Here is a 20,730-nt window from a genome sequence, read left to right as displayed (position 1 = left end):
ACCACGTGAGGGTGAACTCAGCCAACGCCAATGAACGGTTATGCTTTTAAACGTAAAAATGTATTTTATGCGTATATGAACTTTTCTTTAATAGCCTTGGCGGACTCGGTTGGATGCCCCGACCAAGGTATCCCCGAGAATGAGTTTTGGCACGAACTAAATTTTTAAAAAATTCATAGGCCATGTTGATTATTTGAGTGAAATGAAATTATTTTATTTAGTTGAAATGAGTTTGAAACGTTATGAATCATAGTACGATGAATTATTTTAAGTTGTCTCCATTTACTCGACTTTAGATATTTTAGATGATGTTTGTTTAGTCACTGAGTTTATATAAACTCACCACCCTCGTTTCCAGTCATTCCAGGATCAGGACAGTCCATAAATAGCTTATTACTTCGAGGGTTATTATTGGACTCGCCTCTTCAGAAATTGTAGGTCCACAGCCTTTGTTACCTTTCGTCATTTGGGAGCCCACACGTTATTGTAAATTAAATTACATACTCTAGTTATCTGTGTTACTATATGCATGGATTTATTTTGCTTTTACGCTATAAAAATTATTTACGCAAAATTCTATAAATATTATTTTATAAGAAAATAGAATATTTCATTTAATATTTTTATTTTATTCTATTAACTACAATTTCACCCTAAATGAACGTTTTAGAAGTAAAAACTTGTTTTTAGTTATGAAATGTGTATTTTCCCCTATATATTATATTTTCAGCAGGTTTCAAAATTTTTGAAAAAAATGACCAAAATGCCCTCGTGAGACAGAAAAATATTTTTTTTATTATTGTTTTGATTTGGAAATAGCTTATAATCTTTTAAAATATGATATTTAGTAATTATTGCTCACAGGGAAGGTGCAAAAACTGATATTAAGCCTTGCGAGGTTTTGATTGGTATTCAGGGTAATGAATGTCTATCGAGATATCGCGGCGATTGTCAAGGGCTCGAGGAGAATACCTGGTCGTGACAATATGTTCTTTGACCAATCCAATTGGCTCAAGGACATTACCAACAGTTAGATGTTGGCTTCATCATATCTTCGAGGCTATTCACATAATCAAACAATATATCTATAAAATAAATAAAAAAAGAAAAACTCATAATTTCAAGATATTATTTGACATGCAATAGTACTTTTTTTAAGCTAGATTATAATTATGAACCTAAACTATCAAATTAATCAAAAAATATTTAGACATGAAGTATTTAAAAACTTAATTTAGGTTGAAAATTACTTATAATTGAAGCCTCGGTGAGTTTGTTTTAAGAGAGTGAAAAACACAGCTAGGGACAGAGAAGAGGAAGTGTCACTACTGGTCTCAAGAATAGGACTTGAATTTTTGCAGTGGAAGGAGAGTAGTTTAGGTTTTAACTTTTTTAATAAAATCTTAAATTATAGAAAGAAATTTTTGTCTTTCCATATAGTATTTAAATACTAGTATATAAATTACTTTTTGATAAATCTACTTTGACTTATAATATTAGACCCCACTCCCTACAAAATTTCAAAAATATTAGTTAGTTCATTAGTATCATTAACTAAATAAACAGTCTATCATAAATAGTATAATATGTAGAAATTATTGACATTTCATTGAATAAATGGTGTCATGTGACACTACTTTTATTAATGTAGGTCCACCCATGCGATCGAGGCTTTCGGAAGGGGAAAAGGTGGGACATGGTTGTAAGAGATTGACAGTGCCTGGTTTTCCACATTTTTTTGTTTTTTTTTAATTTTATGGGCATTTTAGTTATTTTTAACACTCATTAACAACATTTGAAATTACGAGGCGAAAAGTCAATTCAGAATATTAATAGATCCAAAATGAATTAAGATGAAACCTTAATAGCATGCTTGGTTCATTGGAAAGAATAGAATGGGAATAGAATAATCATTCTAAGGGAATAAAATAGAGGAAGAATAGCTATTATGTAGATTGGTTCATGGGAATAGAATAGAATAGAAATTACTATTATTACTTATTCTATTATTTGGTTGGCAGGAATAATTTTAAGAATGGTTAAGGAATAATGGATAAATGATAAAAATACCCTTTATTAAAATTTAAAGATTTTTTAATTAAAAAACAAAAAAACTATGATGAGAAATAAATACTCTTTATTAAAATTAAAGATAAAAGGAGTGAGGAAGAGAGAGAGAAAAAATAGGTTTAGTATTTTTTATAAGGTAATTTTTTAAATTGTAAAAGGGTATATTTGTCTAATCAACTTCTTTTCTTATTTCCAACAATTTGGAATAGCTATTATCAAGAGGGGTCTTGGTAACAGCTATTCAGGCTTCTCTTGGAATGGTTATTTTGAAAAATAGTCATTCTATTTAACCAAATGCAGTTTTATATCAAGAATGAGAATAGGAAAGGAATGACTATTTTATTCTCCCCAACCAAACATGCCCTAAAAGAAAGAGACAATACAACCTTCTTAAAAAATCATATTTGTATTTCTTTCTCTAAAAATAATTAAAAATAAATTCTTTTATTTTTTTGATAACCACCTATTAATTAGTTCTTATGCTCATCTATGGTTCAATTAGTAAATAGTATGGTAAATTTGGTATGAGCGGAGTAAATATTTGTGTAAAATAGGACTACTACTGCACACTCAATCTTACTCCTTGATTATTATATTTCTATTTTGGATAAGATATATTGTAATTCATGTCCAGAATGTTTCTAGGTTTTTTTTTTTTTTTTTTTTTAAAAAAAGGGATTTACAAAAAGAGAACATTGGGTTTTTGTTTCGCCAAGTAGTCAACAATAGTTGAAAGATAATCAAAAGTAAATGATTAATAGTAGTACCCAAAATATTTGTCACACAAGTAAATTGTGCACTGGAAATGATAATAAATGCAGCTGATAAATCATAATCTACAGATTGTTGCTTAGGAAATGATAATAATTTTGGAGTAGGTGCATTATTAAAATATCCAAGAAAGAGATGGTTGAAATTGCGATCACCCATCATTAAAAAGACAACACACATGGCCAATATGTGCTTTGAGCAATAATATCCGAGCAAATCTACTCGTCCATCCATCAGTTGAAGGCCTCAATTGAATAGTTACGCCAAGAGAGACAGAAATGAATTTCTTATTACACAGACAACTAGGAACTTTGAGACTGCTAAAAAGAGGGAGCTCACTTGATCAAATAAGAATACAAAAGACTTGCATCCACTTGCTTTCCAAATTAACTCATCATACAGGACCATTACTGTAACATGACATACTGGACAACCTTGGTGGAGAAAAGAATTGAATAAATAATACAAGGCAAGCTTTGGCAGGCAGCAGAGTGCTGGCAAATATTTCAAACCATGGTGGGCATTTAAACCTCTCATGAACCCTATCTAAATACCATTTCATCCAAGCTTTTTGTCAGATCCCTTCAGATTCAAATTGAACCATTTCTTTTTCCCTGATTTATCCTTCCCATCTGAGTTTCCATCTTCCGGTGGACTCTCAGCCTCACCAGGAACTTTGCTTGTACTTCCATTACTTACGTTAACATTCATACTGTTGGGCGTCCTTGTTACACTGAATGTAGCATGGATACTATCACGCTGTTTCAGCAGCTCGTCTACCTGTGTTTTAGATGCCAAAAATTGAAGTCAAACCAGCAATTTATTTATATGACTCTTACTACACTTCAAAAATGAGCTAAATCCAAATGAGCAATTACTCTTTTAGCAATATCAAGAAGCTAAGGAGCATTTTCTATAGCCATTTATGAAATTATTAGACTGCGTAACTACGTGACATGTGCATATATACAGAAAAACATATCCTTATGCATTTCTACATGCAGTCACTTGCATAAATGTAGAAAAGACAGTATGACTGCAAGATGAAAAACATTTATAGAGAGCCGGGATTTCAAAACATACGGATTGCTTTTCTTGGCTGTACCGGTTGGTCACTTCTTGAAAGCGTGCCAAAGCCTACAAAATATCCCACCAGAAATATGAGATCAAATGTGTACAACTCAGTTATAACAAGCCCCAAATAGAACATGGCTGGACTTATACTTTTCTGTATTCTGTTTCAAATTGCCGCAACTCATTTCTCTTTCTTAAAATCTGAGCTTCAATATCCTTGAGCTTCTCGGTGGTATCCTCATATGACTTAGCACAAAGTGCCTCAATTGTGTAAGTAGCAGTCTTGAAAAAATTATCTCCTGAGAAAAATCAGCCAAACCAGTCAGCCAATAACACAAATACTCCAAAACATACTTTTAACTAAACTATCAGACAAAACAAACTGCTCCAACCATAAACAGCGAATATATGTGTGCCAGCTTTTAGTTCTGAAACCTCACAAGGTTGAAGACCTTCCAACCTTTTAAAGAAGGCAGATTCAGGGTCTTTAGCTATTGCTAACTGCATAACACATGAATAAATCATCATTTCTTACCACAACAAGAAGCCAAACATCCAGCAGAAAAAAAAATATAAAGTATAAATGACAACTTACATACCGCATTTACAGTGGAATCCATTCTGTATACTTGAAAATGTAAGAAATACATGCCAACAGATGTCACTTTGCCTGTCTTCTCGCTGTCTTCCTGTACACAGACAATGAAATCATAAATAGAAAGTAATAAATGTATGAATAAATGGCTCATTACTTCAGAAACACAACTGAAAGTAACAATATCCTTGAACTTCCAAGACAATGACAGAAAAAGGAAAATTGCATCATAGCGATGACCACAAGAGCTTTCATTGAACATTGAAGCACTAATATAACATCAACACAAGCTTTCATTGAAGAAAGACTAGAGCACTAGTACAACATTAAATGAACCATGTCAGGAACAAAGACAAAATAGCTTACAGAAAGTACCAAAGGGAAAATAAAAATCTCAAGTACTTGAAAAAAAAAAAAAAAACTGTTTTTTGTCACTGCAGAAATGACTTGCTGTTTTTAAGTATTAAAGGTGCACGCACACCATAACATAGTTGTGTGCAGGTGTTTTCTTTTTACATGATTTATCTTGGTGTATGCTGTGCATGACTTGTACCATATAGCAGCCAAGGATACCAGCTGGTCAGATAAATTTTCACATCTAAAATTGTGAATCATTGGAATAGAGAGAAAGAATGGCATACAAGCAAATACAAAACATCACCAACATCATATACACAGACATAATAGAAATACACATACAAAGACAGTGACTCTAAAAATTAACTCTGAATGCACTCATTCCAATCCAGAGTATGCTACTTTAATTGTACTTATTTTCAAAAGGCCCAGTACAGCATCCACAGTTCTTATTTTCAAAAGCCTGAGGCAAATAGAAATGGACAAGACTTGCTCTCTAAGAGCTTAAATAAAAGAAGTTAAAAATGCTATGAAACTATGAGTGCTCGAAAAGCCAAGTACATAGTGATTGAGCTCATTTAAGCTAAGGTTTGTGTTGTTGAATTGTGTGTTGTGCCTCTATTTTGAAATGAATGGCACCTTCTTTTATTTTATAGGCAATTTTGCTAATGGTAAGTTCCTCTTTTGTATCAATTAATAGCTTGAATTTTGGTGCTAGAAGGCTTTTCTTCCTACAAATCAGTAACTAATCCTTCAAAGTAGCAACAACTCTTACCTCGTTCGTGTATTTTCAAAATGAAAGATTGTGTCACTTAATAATGTAACTATTGGAAAAACACCTCTAATCCAAAAGTTATGTCTTATAAGATCAATGGTTGCGTCTAAAGACAAAGAGGCACTTCAATTGAAAGGTTGTGCCTAAAGACAAAGAGACACTTGCAAGTCTATATAAGGACTTACTAACAACCAATTTGAGACATGAAATGAAATGAATGAAAAATTCAAATAAAGGCATATAAGCACTTTAAGTTCTTGTTGTTTACTAAAATATCCAAATTCTTTATAATCTACTTGCTGTAGAAGGTAGATTGTAAAACCATGACAACTCTGCAATACTCTAACTGTGTCTAACAGTCTAATTTTATAAGTATAAGATAAAGTTAGTACTGGGATTTGACCTCATGCTTAAACATGAAAATAATCAAGAAATTAAAAATATAACGCAATGGAATAATAAATTAGTATTTAATTAGAGAAACAGCCAAATCCTGCAATATCAATGTTTGTGTTTTTCATGTAATTTTTAAATTAATTATAAACATTCATAAGTTTAAGAGTTACATACCTTGCTCTAGATATCATAATCAAGAGCCAATTAAATAAAAAATACTTGTGATGAAGCAAGAAACCTCGAAAAGAGCATAAGATGGTTTAAAATCCTGCAACCAAAATCTTAGCTTCTTCACCTTTAGGATTTGTCAAATCTTTAGCCACCCAAGTATTTGGCTTCTAACAATAATCCACACAATGACTAAACAAGACCATCTCAAAGGTAAGATTTTACTTGTGCTAGCAAGATTTGTTTCTAAAACAAAAAAGCCAAAAATTCTTGTTGAATCTTTTTTTTGTTAGACAAAGAAAACTATTTTTCTTTTGTTATTTTATGAAACGGCTGAGAAGTGGCTGGAGGCTTAGAGTTTTAGTTTGCTAACATAACATGTTTATATAGCTAAACTAAATTGTAACCCTAAATACAATAGTTATATTTTAATTCAATTAAGTCCTTGTGAACTTAATTAATTTTTCACTTTATTTTGGTCTATTTCAATTAAGTCTAACTTAATTAATTATCCTTATTTAATTTTAATCATGTCACTTAATGTGTGTGACCTATTAGGCTTCTAACATGTTGGTAAGAAATATAAAATCTAATTAAATATCAATTTGATAATTGATTTATATTTATAGATCATGAGCGGTATCTAGCAATACATCATAACCATCCAAATGTTAGATAGTCAATTAAAGAATTTGATAAAACCCTTCAATGATAAGCCTCTCAATGCAATATGGTCTTTTCATCAAATATCCCAAATACGTCATAAAGCATGGCTCAGTGTCATCCTTTGGCCAAAGACTTTATACAAGTTAATCAAGAGTTGAAAACAAGTGAGATATATCCCCTTATATCACTTGGGGTTATGAATCCTCTCTTGACCACTCATTCACCTTCGTATGTTTCATGGCATACCCAAAAACACCTTATTTAGGCATCTGGCCACCTCCAGACCCTTAAAGGTGAAATCAAAGTATGTCATTCCCTATACAAGATGACCTGATGTCTAAAGTCTGAGGACTGGTTGCACAACAATCACATGGGAACATATTCCGTAGACACTTTAGTGAAATACCTAATGGAGTTCTCATAACAGGTCATATTCAGTGAATTTGTTTTTTAACAAGCACCCATATGTTATCTTTAGGTATATATACTTCAAACTATGAGATCTATTGCTTACTTCCTAAGTAAGGAGGCTTAACATGTACTAGTCTTTGAGTATTGTCAATGCCTTGTTTTGACAATACAATGATTAAGAGAAATTTTAGGAACATGGCTTTGATGTACAGTGATCTCATAATTGTAACAACTTTATAATTCTCTTACAAAGCTTTTATGTTCCATGGGCTTCATCCAATTGGTACTTAATAACTCCTTATTATTGCACTAACATGAAGAAAAACCTCTATCACATATAGTTATGCGATTAAGTATGCATTAAATGGTAATATATATGTCAAGCCCTACTCTATAATATACTTGCCATGTCATTCATATATTTGACAACATGCTTGCATACTTGAATCCCTCGAAAAAATCGTCAAAAGTCAGTAATGTACCTAGTGGTACAACTAAGTTGATTTAAGCCTCGAACTAGTTCAAATAAAGATTTTAAGATGCAATGGAGAGTTATTGAATCTTAGAATGACTTAATATAGTGATTTGGAGTTCAAAAATTGATTTGGAGTTAAATTAGAATTTTCATAACGTAGGGGTAAAATGGTCATTTTTTCACCCCAGGGCAAATTTGGGATGGTGGATGAAATTTTGATCAAGTTTGACTATTTGGAACATAATTTGAGCTTGAGAAGTGAAAAATTTTAATTTCGATAATTTTTCGAACATGAAGGTAAAAAGGTCATTTCACGTGTCCACAAGGACGTAATTAGAATTTTTTGAATTTTACACCACCTTGACACTTGTCAAACCCATGAAATTCATTTTATACTTTGGATAATTGAGGGATTTAATGTGGTGGGGAAGAAATGCTTAATAATTAAGTTTTATGTATGGACCAATCACATGGTGACAAGCGTCAAGCTTTAACATTATTATATTTTCCTTTATAAACACAATTAAAACTCTCCCATCTCATTTCTCTTGGCCGGCCAAGCTAAGAACAAAAGGGAAAAAGCATAGAACAAACCCTAGAGAAGAAAATCAAGAGAAAATTTATTGGATTTCAAGGAATTAAGCAAGTAAAGGTAAAATTTCTTAATTCTAGCTTGTGATCTACCTTTCCTATGCATTCTTTTTCAATTACCATGGTTAAAATTCAAGATCTCATGAAGGATTCATGGCTGACCGATTTTAGGGAGAGAAGATTTGATGATTTATTTGGTTAGATTTCAAGGTATCTTAGTGTTTTTAGTTGTTTGGTAATGTTTAGCATGAAAAACAAGCAAGAAATTTCATGCCCTTCACCCACACTCCTTGGCTGAAATTTCAAGAGAGAAATTGGATAATGGACTTTGATGAATTTCATGCTATTTAGGTGCTTTTAGTTGTTTTATGATGTAAGGTGTAAAAATCAAGCATGAAAATTACATATTCTACACTAAACCTTCAATGGCCGAATTTTACAAGGAAGATATTGATGATGGATTTTTGTGATATTACATATTATTTAACTTGTAATTGATGACTTGGAGTGTTGGAAGTGGAATCAAGTTAATTGGAGTTGAATTGGATGTATTGGCCAATTAACCGGTGTATAGATCGAATTAGGCCAATACCATTTTATTTCGATACATAATTGAAACTACACAGAACACCATATTTAGATAATAATATGAACATTTCGTATCCCATTTCATGCATTTATATAGAACCTAAATTAGTTTTATAACGGTTTAATACAAATATAATAAATTGCTTGTTATGCATTATGTTTAGGTGGTGAAACTTCCGATAACGGTAAGGAGATTGTACTCGAAGACCGGGCCTAGGAGTACTTCGACTCCCAATATTGTGAGTAACCTTATTATCGTCTTAGTTATCTAAAGTAGTTTTTATTCGTTTTTGTGATTTTATAGAAAAATGAGTTTAAATGGTAAATCCTTATGTTTTATAAGTAAAATGTGATTAAATGAAATGAGTTTTATAAATCATTTTGAAATTGAATGATGATTTTAGAAATTGAGTAATTGGAGAATGTTTGATTGTATTGTAAATTTATGGTTTGAATTGAATGGCTTATGGTGATATTGGCATAAATGGTTGAATTGGAAATTGTGTTGAAATTGTATGAACTATTTGTTTTGCCTTACAGGCTAGGTAGTAATATAATTGCCATGTCATGCTGTCGAAACTTTTATTGATTTGGTGGGATATTGATTAGTCACTGCAGTTGGGGTTTCCGTGGACCAGCTTATTAGAGAGGGGCACGATAACCCGATTATATTTTACCTCAGTACGAGAGGCGTAGAGGGTATCTCTTGAGGTAAAGTTTTAGAGTTCACTACACGTTAAACCACCACGTGAGGGTGAACTCAGCCAACGCCAAGGAACAACTATGCTTTTAAACGTAAAAATGTATTTTACGCGTATATGAACTTTTCTTTAATAGCCTTGGCAGACTCGGTTGGATGCCCCGACTAAGGTATCCCCGAGAATGAGTTTTGGCACGAGCTAAATTTTTAAAAAATTCATAAGCCATGTTGATTATTTGAGTGAAATGAAATTATTTTATTTAGTTGAAATGAGTTTGAAACGTTATGAATCATAGTACGATGAATTATTTTAAGTTGTCTCAATTTACTCGACTTTAGATATTTTAGATGATGTTTGTTTAGTCATTGAGTTTATATAAACTCACCACCCTCCTTTCCAGTCATTTCAGGATCAGGACAGTCCATAAATAGCTGATTACGCCGAGGGTTATTATTGGACTCGCCTCCTCAGAAATTGTAGGTCCACAACCTTTGTTACCTTTCGTCATTTGGGAGCCCACACGTCATTGTAAATTAAATTACATACTCTAGTTATCTGTGTTACTATATGCATGGATTTATTTTACTTTTACGCTACAAAAATTATTTACGCAGAGTTCTATAAATATTGTTTTATAAGAAAATGAAATATTTCATTTAATATTTTTATTTTATTCTAATAACTACAATTTCACCCTAAATGAACGTTTTAGACGTAAAAACTTGTTTTTAGTTATGAAATGTGTATTTTCCCCTATATATTACATTTTCAGCAAGTTTCAATATTTTTAGAAAAAATGACCAAAATGCCCTTATGAGACAGAAAATATTTTTTTTATTATTGTTTTGATTTGAAAATAGCTTATAATCTTTTAAAATATGATATTTAGTAATTATTGCTCACAGGGGAGGTGCAAAAACTGATATTAAGCCTTGCGAGGTTTCGATTGGCATTTAGGGTAATGAATGTCTATCGAGATATCGCAGCGGTTGTCACGGGCTCGAGGAGAATACCGGGTCGTGACAATATATTCCTTGACCAATCCAATTGGCTCAAGGACATTACCAATAGTTAGATGTTGGCTTCATCATATCTTCGAGGCTATTCACATATTCTTTTTTGCACACCAAGTGGTAAGAGTAAAATAAGCCTTACAAATAGTGACTATTATAGCACACCTTGAAGTCGATTTTGCCAGTTCTCTTTGAATTCTAACACCTTATTGTTCCAACAATTTCAAGGCTTCTTTCCATGTGCTTGGAATTTGACAAAAATTGTTTCCCTAAAAGAGATGGCTACCAACATTGTCAAATTAGACTACATTACAAAAGGGAATGTTATCCATTAGCTTAAAAAGGTGCATTTCCTCCTTTTAACTTTCAAGGTTGCCTATATTCTAACTACATTGAGACTGAAAGAAAATCAAGAAGAATCTATGGACTAGATTTATTTGAGGCAAAAATGAGATAATGATGATTACATTTGCATGGATCACATTCTTAATAGAATATTAGATGCATTGTTCAATGCATACCAAAATGAGGCTAATGCAAAACAACTTTGGGACAAGTTGGAGGCAAGATACATGGCTGAAGATGCAAGCAATAAGAAATTTTTAGTTAGTCATTTTAATAATTACAAAATGGTAGATGATTATTCTGTTATGGATCAATTTTATAAGATTGAATGCATTTTTAATAGCTTTAAGCAATATAATCTTAACATGGATGAGGTTATTGTTGTGTCTTCTATAATTAACAAACTTTTCCATACATAGAGAGACACTAAGAAAACTCTAAAGTATAAGAAAAAAGAGATGTCTCTCAAGGACCTTCGTAATCATCTTCGAATAAAAGAAGATTATCACAACCAGGATAAAGCCCAATAAGATAAGAAAGATAAAAATCGTAACATAAAAAATTTTGAGTTTTCAAAGGTCCATGTGATGGAAGATAAACCATCAAACAAGCTGGTTTTAAACAACAAAAGCAAACATTCTGTCAATATTAATGCTAATGGTAAGAAAATCAAGAAGAAGAAAAAGTGGTTCATGTTTTCATTGTAACAAACTTAGACATATCAAGGTAGAATGTAGACTTTGATTTTGTGCCTTTCTAGCCTTATGGGCTAATAGTGTTTTGGCTTAATTTGGGTCACAAGTCGATTGTTGTTTTTGACTTTTGTCTTATCCATTTTTCCTTGAGGTTGCTATTTCCCCCTAGCATGGCTGTCGGATAATTTGTCAATGGATTTCCCAAGAATTTCTTTGGTGATAACCATCTCGTTTTTAAGAATATCAATATTCCCATTCAGATATTCTCCCATGACCTTCATGCTTTCTCAAAAAAATTAGACCATTTCATTAATCTTTTCTATTAATTTGTCATGCTCGTAGCTATAAAACCTACAAGAAGATCACTAGGCCAATGCCTCTAATGAAGAAAGTTGTAAGAAATGTGAGTCAAAGATGTTTCCTTCTTAGATGCTTGCAGATTCTTTCATGCTTCTTTCTTTGGTGGCATTTTCGATCTAGTCTCATTAGGTGAGAAAAAAAATGTTGATTTCTCTTTTGTCACGTTGACTTCTACCAAGTGTGTCAAATATTTTTATACAAAAACATAATAAAGTGTGACCCTGTTGACCTTCACTTTTTAAAGTGAGAAGGCTGGTAAAATTGGCTTAATTAAAGGGCATTTTATGTAGATTAGTTCAAATGATTTTAGCCTTGGAAAGTGATTTAGCCTAAGGGTCTTTATGAATCTACAATGAAACTTGAAACATCAAAACCATTCCAATGTGAGATAGAAAAACAAGGTAATAAATCTAACAAACAGAAATAGAATCAAATTGGATGATTTGTTAAAATAAATGAAGCTTGAAATGTTAAATGTTGTACAATTCTAGTAACCAATGTGCTAGGCTTGATTTTATTGAGTAATAGATGCTGAATGAGCTTATAATTACATCATATAATCAAAAGTCTGAGGTAGACAAAAATAAACAAAAATTGCAATTTAAGAGTTTGAACAAAAGTAGTAGAAGGTTATGAAAATATAAGTGTTTGAGAAGCCAAGGGCTTAGTGATTGAGTTGATTTAATTTGAAAATGATCAGAATCCTTCCATAACCTAGACTCTTCATCAGCTAAAAAACCTACCCAAAATTCTTATTCAACCAAGACTCTTCATGATTGGTGATGTCTTTCGCCACATGTCATGCGTGTATTGGCAAAATTGATATTCCTTCTAAAAACCCTTAAAAACTAAGATTCTTAAGATATTAGTTTTTTCCACCATGTATTAGCTATCAATAAATTAGGTAAAAATATGGTGTAAACAAATATTATATAATATTTTTTATTTTTCTAATAAAAAAATAATTTACTTAATCATAAATGCATATATTTCTTGAAAGGATAAATTACCCTTACCCACTTAGGGTTTCACCTTAAATCATTTTAAGTCCATTAGTATTGAAAATGGACACTCCGTCCAAAATAATATATGTAGTCGGACATATAAATCCTGCCATTACTCCACCATTTGAATTTCCATTTACTTAATGACATGGCATGAATTTTTTCCATTCTACCCTTCCTGCATCAAGAAATAACAAAGTTAGATTTAGCATGTCAAACTTGGAATCCAAACAAGCTAAATAGAGATTACATTGCTTTCTTCCTTGCTTTTATTTTTTGCTTGAGATTTTGTGTTAATCCACTGTTACCTTATATAATAACATTACAAAATCCAATTACACTAAAGAACCAATTTGAAAGAATTATTGATCATATTTTTGATTGAACAACACAGAATAGAAGGAAAAAGAATATGGAAAGATCTTCATCTTTTCAAAAAAAAAATCAAGATAGATTTTTTTAGAAACAATGAAAAAACTTTGAGAACACTAATCAATTAAAATTATATAAATTAATTCATGGCAAGATTATTTTAATAAGAATTAAGTACATGAGAAATATTACTCTACTTTTAATCAAATTCTTTCTTTTTCAATAGAATATACAATTTTGTCATTCTTTTAGAAAATGAATATTACATAAATAAAAAAATGAAAACTAGTTAAGCAAGAAAACATAAATATAAAATCAATCATATTCGATATAAATTTATTTATTTGATTTTCAATTTTTGAAGACAAGAAAAGAGAAATTGCCTTGTCCTTGAGACTAGTGGCATTATGCTAGATGAATTGGAAAAATCAATGCTTAATGGTAACGTGTGCGAGTTTCTCAATACTTATATTCATTGTCCGAATCAACAAAAGTTGCCCAAGGACAAGTTTTGAGTAAGGGAGGAAGATGTGGTTAATGAAGGTTAGCCCTAGCTAGTGCGACGCCGTTGACAAACTTGAGTCGCTAATTGTCACGACCCGGAACTCCCATCGAGCCCGTGACAACCGCCGCGGCGTCTTGATAGGCACTCATTACCCCGAATGTCGATCGAAACCCCGCAAGGCTTAGCATCAGCTTCTGCATCTCCCCAGTGAGCGACAGTTATTAAATCTCACATTTCAAAAAAAATCATAAGTCATTTCCAAATCAAAACAATATAATATTACTTTCTGGCTCACAGGGCATTTTCGTCATTTTTCTTCGAAAATACCGAAACTCGCCAAAAACATGGTGTAAAAGCTAAATATATTCATACATATTTTAAATTAAATAACTGAAGAATAAAATTTCTTTTACAATGACACGTGGGCCCCCAACTGATTAAGAAAATGTAGGGTTACGAACCCTTACTTTCTAATATGCAACTTCGAGATTAATTCTCGTCTTAATCAACTATCAACAAATTGTCCTGAGCCTGAAAAATGGATAGGAAGAAGATGTGAGATTATAAAATCCCAGTGAGTAGACAAACATCATCAAAATAATCTAAAGCCGAGTAATAGGAGACAATTAAAATAATTCATCCCAACCCATATAAATAATTGGATTTCATCCAATTACTCAACATGGCTTATGCACTTTTCAAAAACTTGGCCCTTGCCAAAAATCCATTCTCGGGGATACCCCGCGAAGCATCTTACCGAGATCACCAAGGCTGTTTATTGTCACACATACAAACACATTTAACCTCTGACAACATAGCCGTTCCTCGGCGTTGGCTGAGTCCCAGTTTCACGTGGTGGCCAGCGTGAAGTGTACTCAAATCCTACCCCAGGAGTTATCCTACGCGCCTCTCTAATCGAGGTAAGCTCAATAATTGGGAACCGTGCCCCTTCAATTAGGCTGGCCCACGAAACCCCTGTCACTGCAGTGCCCACTTTATAATCCACCAACCAATAAAATCACAATAGTATGACATGGCTCACTTAACACACAGTTCACATATTCTTAAAATCATAAAAATAACCAGTCATATCCACATTTATCATAAGCCATTTAATGTAAAATCATAGATAAACAACACAATCATAGTATAGGTCTCCAATTACTCTATTTTTGAAATCATTATTAAATTTGTAAAAACTTTATAAAATTATTTTATAAAATCTCATTTTCCCATAAAACACAATAATTTTCCAATTAAACCATTTTTCCATAAAATCACATAATTAAATAAATCTACTCTAGATAATTAAGACGATAATAAGTTTACTCACTGTTCTAGGAGTCGATATACTCCTATTTTCAGTCCGCGGGTACAGTCCTTTACCTGTATCTAATGGCTCACCACCTAGCCATAATCCATGGCACATATTTCAATTAAATTGTGTCTAACAGTCATAAGCTATTTCAGGCTTGATATATATACATGATATGAAATGAAAAATGCACAGGTAGCCATCTAGACCCAGTATTGACCTAAGTCGATTTTTCATCCAATAAATTGGCCAATGCGTCCAATTTCACTCCAACTTTCTCCATTTCTTTTCCATCCCTCAATTCACCAAGCACAACTAATTAACACACAATTAGGCAAATTTATCTTCACTTTTCTTCTTGGAACTTTCGGCCATTGAAGGTTCATGCGGAAAAGGGATTCTTTTCTTGTTGTTTTGTTTCTAAACATGTTTAACTAACTCTAAACACCAACATAACTCAAAATCAAACAATTCCAACATCTTTCTCTCTCCATACCCATTTTGACCAGCCATAATTTCATCATGAAAACATGTAATTTAACCATGGAAATTAAGGAAAAATGCATGGGTAAGGTAAATCACTAGCAAAATCAAAGAAATTTTACCTTTGCTTGATCAAATCCTTGAATTCCAACACTTTCTCTTTGATTTTTCCCACCTAAGGTTTGTTCTTTCTTGGTTTCTCTTCTCTTCTGGTTTGGCTGATCACTATGGGAGAAATGGGCTGATTTTTTGCCTTTTTATAAAGAAATAATAAAATAATAAAAACATGACACATGACATTTCCTTATTGGCTCAAATTTTAAATATTTGACTTTTAATTCTTTAATTCTTCACCACACATTTCTCATGTTTATCCATTTCCATGATGAATAAATCCCTTGGTGTTGACAAGTGTCGGGGGTAAAAATTTATCGATTTGCCCCCAAGGTGGCAAAATTACCATTTCACCCTATACTCCAAATTATACCGGAATTAAAATTTTTCACTTCTAAACTTCAAATCATACTCCAATACTTAAATCATACTCCAATAAGTCAAATGGACCAAAAAAAATCTTTTCTAAAAATTTTCATTTTGTCCCCAAGTGGCAAATGACCATTTTACCCCTAGATAGTGAAAATTTCAGTTTGACTCCAAATTGATCCTCAAACTCCAAATTACCATTTTGAGTCATCCATGAACTGTGAAACTCTCAATTTCACCTTAAAATTCCTATTTGAACTAGTTCGAGGCTTAATCGACTCAATGGTACCATTAGGGGCAATATCGTCTTTTAACGATTCCTTAAACTTTCTAAATCTGCAAACATTCTATTGAGCATGTAAATGACGTCGTAATTATTTTATAAAACAGGGTTTGACACTAATACAACATCGAAGTGGAGTAAGAAAAATACGTCAAAGCTTCTTCAAGAAGGTATTTGTTTCAAAAACTATAGTTGATGATCCTTTCCACGACGACGATTGAGTAGGAAAGAACCGATGAATTTTTCTGAGTGGTGTCATAATTAAAAATATATAAATATGTTAAAATGCATAAAATATAACTTTCAACATTTAAAGAAAATATAAATTCAGTACATTCATTTAATACTTCAAAGTAAAAATATTTAAGATAACTATAATTATCAACGATAATTTTTCATATTTTAAGAACAGTGCATGATAGCATTAGTAGAAAACTATCATATACATCTTTTTCAATATATGTTACCAAGAAATCATCCATCCACTTATCACTCATTCAACTGCGTAGCTTGTGCTTTATAATTTTTGTTGTAAAAAAAGCTCTTTTAACTGATACTGTTGCAACTGGTAAGATCAATGCAAATATTACCAACAAATAAACCATAGGATACACAGTAGTTTTATTTGTCTCAACCATTTTCCTTGCAAGATCACCAAGTCCATTGACTTCAACAAATTCCTTATCCAAACGCAAGTCTGCAATATAGTTTTCAAGTTGATTTTCAAATGCCACTAAATGCACTGTTGAAAAATCAAAAGGATACAATTGAGCCATACGAATCAATCTTTCTTTGTTGAAGGCAAAAAATGAATTGTTAGGAAGTAAGCACACAATACATTGAAGTAGCTCCATGTTCAATTCAGTGAAATAATTACTAAGCTCCTCAAGTTGCTAATCTAGAACTTCATTCATTATATCAAAATAATAATGATGAAAATTTGATACTTTTGGAGCTTTTGTCTTGACCTTCCTTGAAGCATAAATGTGGTGTCCATATTTGGAATCATCATGTCATGTTTATTGCAAAATGAAGAAACTTCACTTAATAGAGATTCCCATCTTTCACTTCTCATCATTTGCAAGCATTGCTTAGACACTTTAACAAGTGTCATAGCATTTATAACGTCGTGATTTTTCCTTTACAAAGAGAAAGATAGCTCATTACTAATCCCTAAAACATTTTTCATCAAGTGTAAAGACAAATTCAAATGAATGTAGAAAATCTAGAAGAACATGTGTCGTGGCTCTTTGCTTTGTCTCTTTTCCATCTTCTTCAATGATCTCATGCACTTCAATTGCCAAAAAAAAAAAAAACATAACAATCAAGTTTAATAATATCCCATTGTGAGAATCCCAATGTTTATCACTTGCCTTTTTAAGACTTGTTTCTTGATTTAGACCTCGCCCGCTTTGAATCTCACCAGTATCTAATGCCTCTTTAACCTTTGATGCTTGTTGCTCTCACAAAATATTTCTTCGCTTATAAGAAGCTTCAACAACATTGGTCAAATTACCAACCATATTAAAAAGTGAAGCAATGTCAACATTTTTTTTTTTGCAACAATTACAAGTGCTAATTAAAGTTGATGAGCAAAGTAGTCAATATAGTAAGTTGATTCATTTTCTCTCATAATTAAAGTTTTCAACGCCATTGAATTTACCTCACATATTACTTGCTCCATCAAAGCCTTGTCCAGAAACTTTTGACAAGCTTAGCCCATGCTTAGAAAACATTGCTTTATTTGCTACTTTAAGTGATGTAACACTTGTATCCATAACATGAGCAATACCAAGAAATCGTTCTGTTACCAAGCCTTTTTTATCAACATAACGTAAGATGATAGCCATTTGTTCTTGACTTGATACATCTCGAGCCTCATCAACCAATATCCCAAACAATTTATTTCCAAGATCTTTAATGATTGATAATTTGGTCTCACTTGAAGTTGCGTTCACAATATCTTTTTGAATTTTAGGGGACACCAATTTGAGATTCCTTTGAGAATGTTCCAAGACAACTTTGCTTACTTCATCATTATGATCAACTAAAAATTGCAAAAGCTCAAGAAAATTTCTCTATTCTTTAAGTTTTCATATTCATTGTGTCCTCAGAAAGCTAGCCTTTAGTGCAAGAGAAACCTAATGCAATCCATAGATGCAATCAAGTGAGTTTTATAACCTCTTTTAGCTTGTTCCTTTGCCTACAAAATGCTACATCAATATGTTGTTTTTGCTTCATCAAGCCTTGGCATTTCTTTAAAGCTTTATTATGTGCACTATTGCAATTGCCAACATGAGTATCTAATCTTTCTTTCTTATTCCAACCTGTGAAACCTTCAGTTACAAAGGAATCACCTCCCCTTTCCTTCTCGATTTCATTTTTGAATAAATAACTATTGGTATATACCCTTGAGCTAATTGGATTGGTCAAGAAATATATATTGTCATTTAATGCATATTTAATCGCATAACTATATGTGATAGAGGTTTTCCTTTATGTTAGTGCAATAATAAAGAGTTATCAAGTACTAATTGGATAAAGCCCATGGCACATAAAGGCCTTGCAAGAGAATTGTAAAGTTGTTACAATTATGAGATTACTATGCATCAAAGCCATGTTTTTAAAATTTTTCCTGGTCATTGCATTGTCAAGACAGGGCATTGACAATGCTCAAAGACTAGTACATGTTAAGCCTCCTTACTTGAGAAGTAAGTAATCGATCTCATATATTGAAGTATGTGGGATACTTGAGGATAACATATAGGCGTTTGTTAAAGAACAAGTTCACTGAACATGACCTGCTATGAGAACTCCATTTGGTATTTCACTCAAGTGTCTATGAAAAATGTTCTCATGTGATAGTCGTGCAACTAGTCCTTGGACTTGAGACACTAGGTCATCTTGTATGGAGAATGACATACTTTGATTTCATCTTTACAGGTCTAGAGACGACCAAATGCCTAAACAGGGTGTTTTTGGGTATGCCATGAAGCATGAGAAGGTGAATGAGTGGTCAAGAGAGGATTCATCACCCCAAGTGATATGAGGGGATGTATCTCACTTGTTTTCAATTCTTGATTAACTTGTATAAGTCTTTGGCAAAAGCATGATGAATTTGAGGAAAGTTAGTTTCCTAAATTCATAAGGTTAGTCATGAATTATGAGAACTAAAATGGAATGTCATAAGTAGACACCGAGCCATGCTTAATGATATATTCGGGATATTTGATGAAAGGACCGTATTGCATTGAGAGGCTTATCATTGAAGAGCTTTGTCAAATTTTTTAATCGACTCTCTACCATATAGGTGGTCATGATGTTTTGCTAGATGTCGCGCATAATCTATAATTAGAAATCAATTATCAAATTGATCTTTGATTAGGATTTATATTTATTACCAACATGTTAGAAGCCTGATAGGACACACACATTAAGTGACATGATTAGGATTAAATAAGGATAATTAATTAAGTTGGGCTTAATTGAAAAGACCAAAATAAAGTGAAAAATTAATTAAGTTCACAGAGAGTTAATTAAATTAAAATACAACTATTGTATTTAGGGTTACAAATTAGTTTGGCTATATAAATATGTTATGTTAGCAAACTAAAACACTAAGGCCCACCCAAGCATTTAGCTCATTGGTTGGTGCATGATCTTCTGCCTAGAAAGTAGGGTTCGAATCCCCCCTCTCCTAATTATTAAAAAAAAAACTAAAACTCTAAGCCTCCAACCACTTCTCAACTGTTTCATAAAATAAGAAAAGGAAAATAATTTTTTTTTGTTTGACAATAAATAAGATTCAGCAAGAACTTTTGATCTTTTTGTTTTAGAAACAAAACTTGCTAGCACAAGTAAAATCCTACTTTTGAGAAGGTCTTATTCAGTCACTGTGTGAATTACTGTTAGAGGCCAAATACTTGGGTGACTAAAGATTTGACAAATCATAAAGGTGAAGAAGTAAAGATTTTGATTTAATTGGCTCTTGATTACGATATCTAGAGCAAGGTATGTAACTATTAAACTTATGAGTGTTCATAATTAATTTGAAAGTTATATGAAAAACACAAACATTGATCTTGTAGTATTCGACTGTTTCTTTGATTAAATACTAGTTTATTTTTTGGTTGCATTATATTATTTTAATTTATTGATTATTTTCTAATTTGAGCATGAGGGCGAATCTCAGCAATAACCCGACAAATAATTTTTTTAGGAAACTTATGGTCAC

The 20,730-nt window shown here is 32.1% G+C and overlaps 1 protein-coding gene across 1 annotated transcript; it reads right to left on the bottom strand.

The window, feature by feature from the left end:
- Positions 1-3,002: 3,002 nt before the first annotated feature.
- On the bottom strand, positions 3,003-4,800 carry LOC148764192 (chaperone protein dnaJ 15-like). The gene is made up of 5 exons (XM_088803196.1): positions 4,515-4,800; positions 4,308-4,416; positions 4,066-4,214; positions 3,925-3,978; positions 3,003-3,621 (listed from the first exon to the last, which is right to left on the bottom strand). Exons 1-5 carry the CDS (start codon positions 4,770-4,772, stop codon positions 3,400-3,402), a joined length of 792 nt encoding a protein of 263 aa, XP_088659322.1. The 5' UTR covers positions 4,773-4,800; the 3' UTR covers positions 3,003-3,399.
- Between the last annotated feature and the right edge of the window lie 15,930 nt (positions 4,801-20,730).

The sequence above is a fragment of the Theobroma cacao genome, chromosome 2 (assembly GCF_053813885.1).
Source record: "Theobroma cacao isolate CCN51 chromosome 2, ASM5381388v1, whole genome shotgun sequence".
NCBI classification, from domain to species: domain Eukaryota; kingdom Viridiplantae; phylum Streptophyta; class Magnoliopsida; order Malvales; family Malvaceae; genus Theobroma; species Theobroma cacao.
The sequence above is the reverse complement of the archived record's forward strand: the minus strand, read 5'-3'. Positions and strand labels throughout refer to the sequence as shown.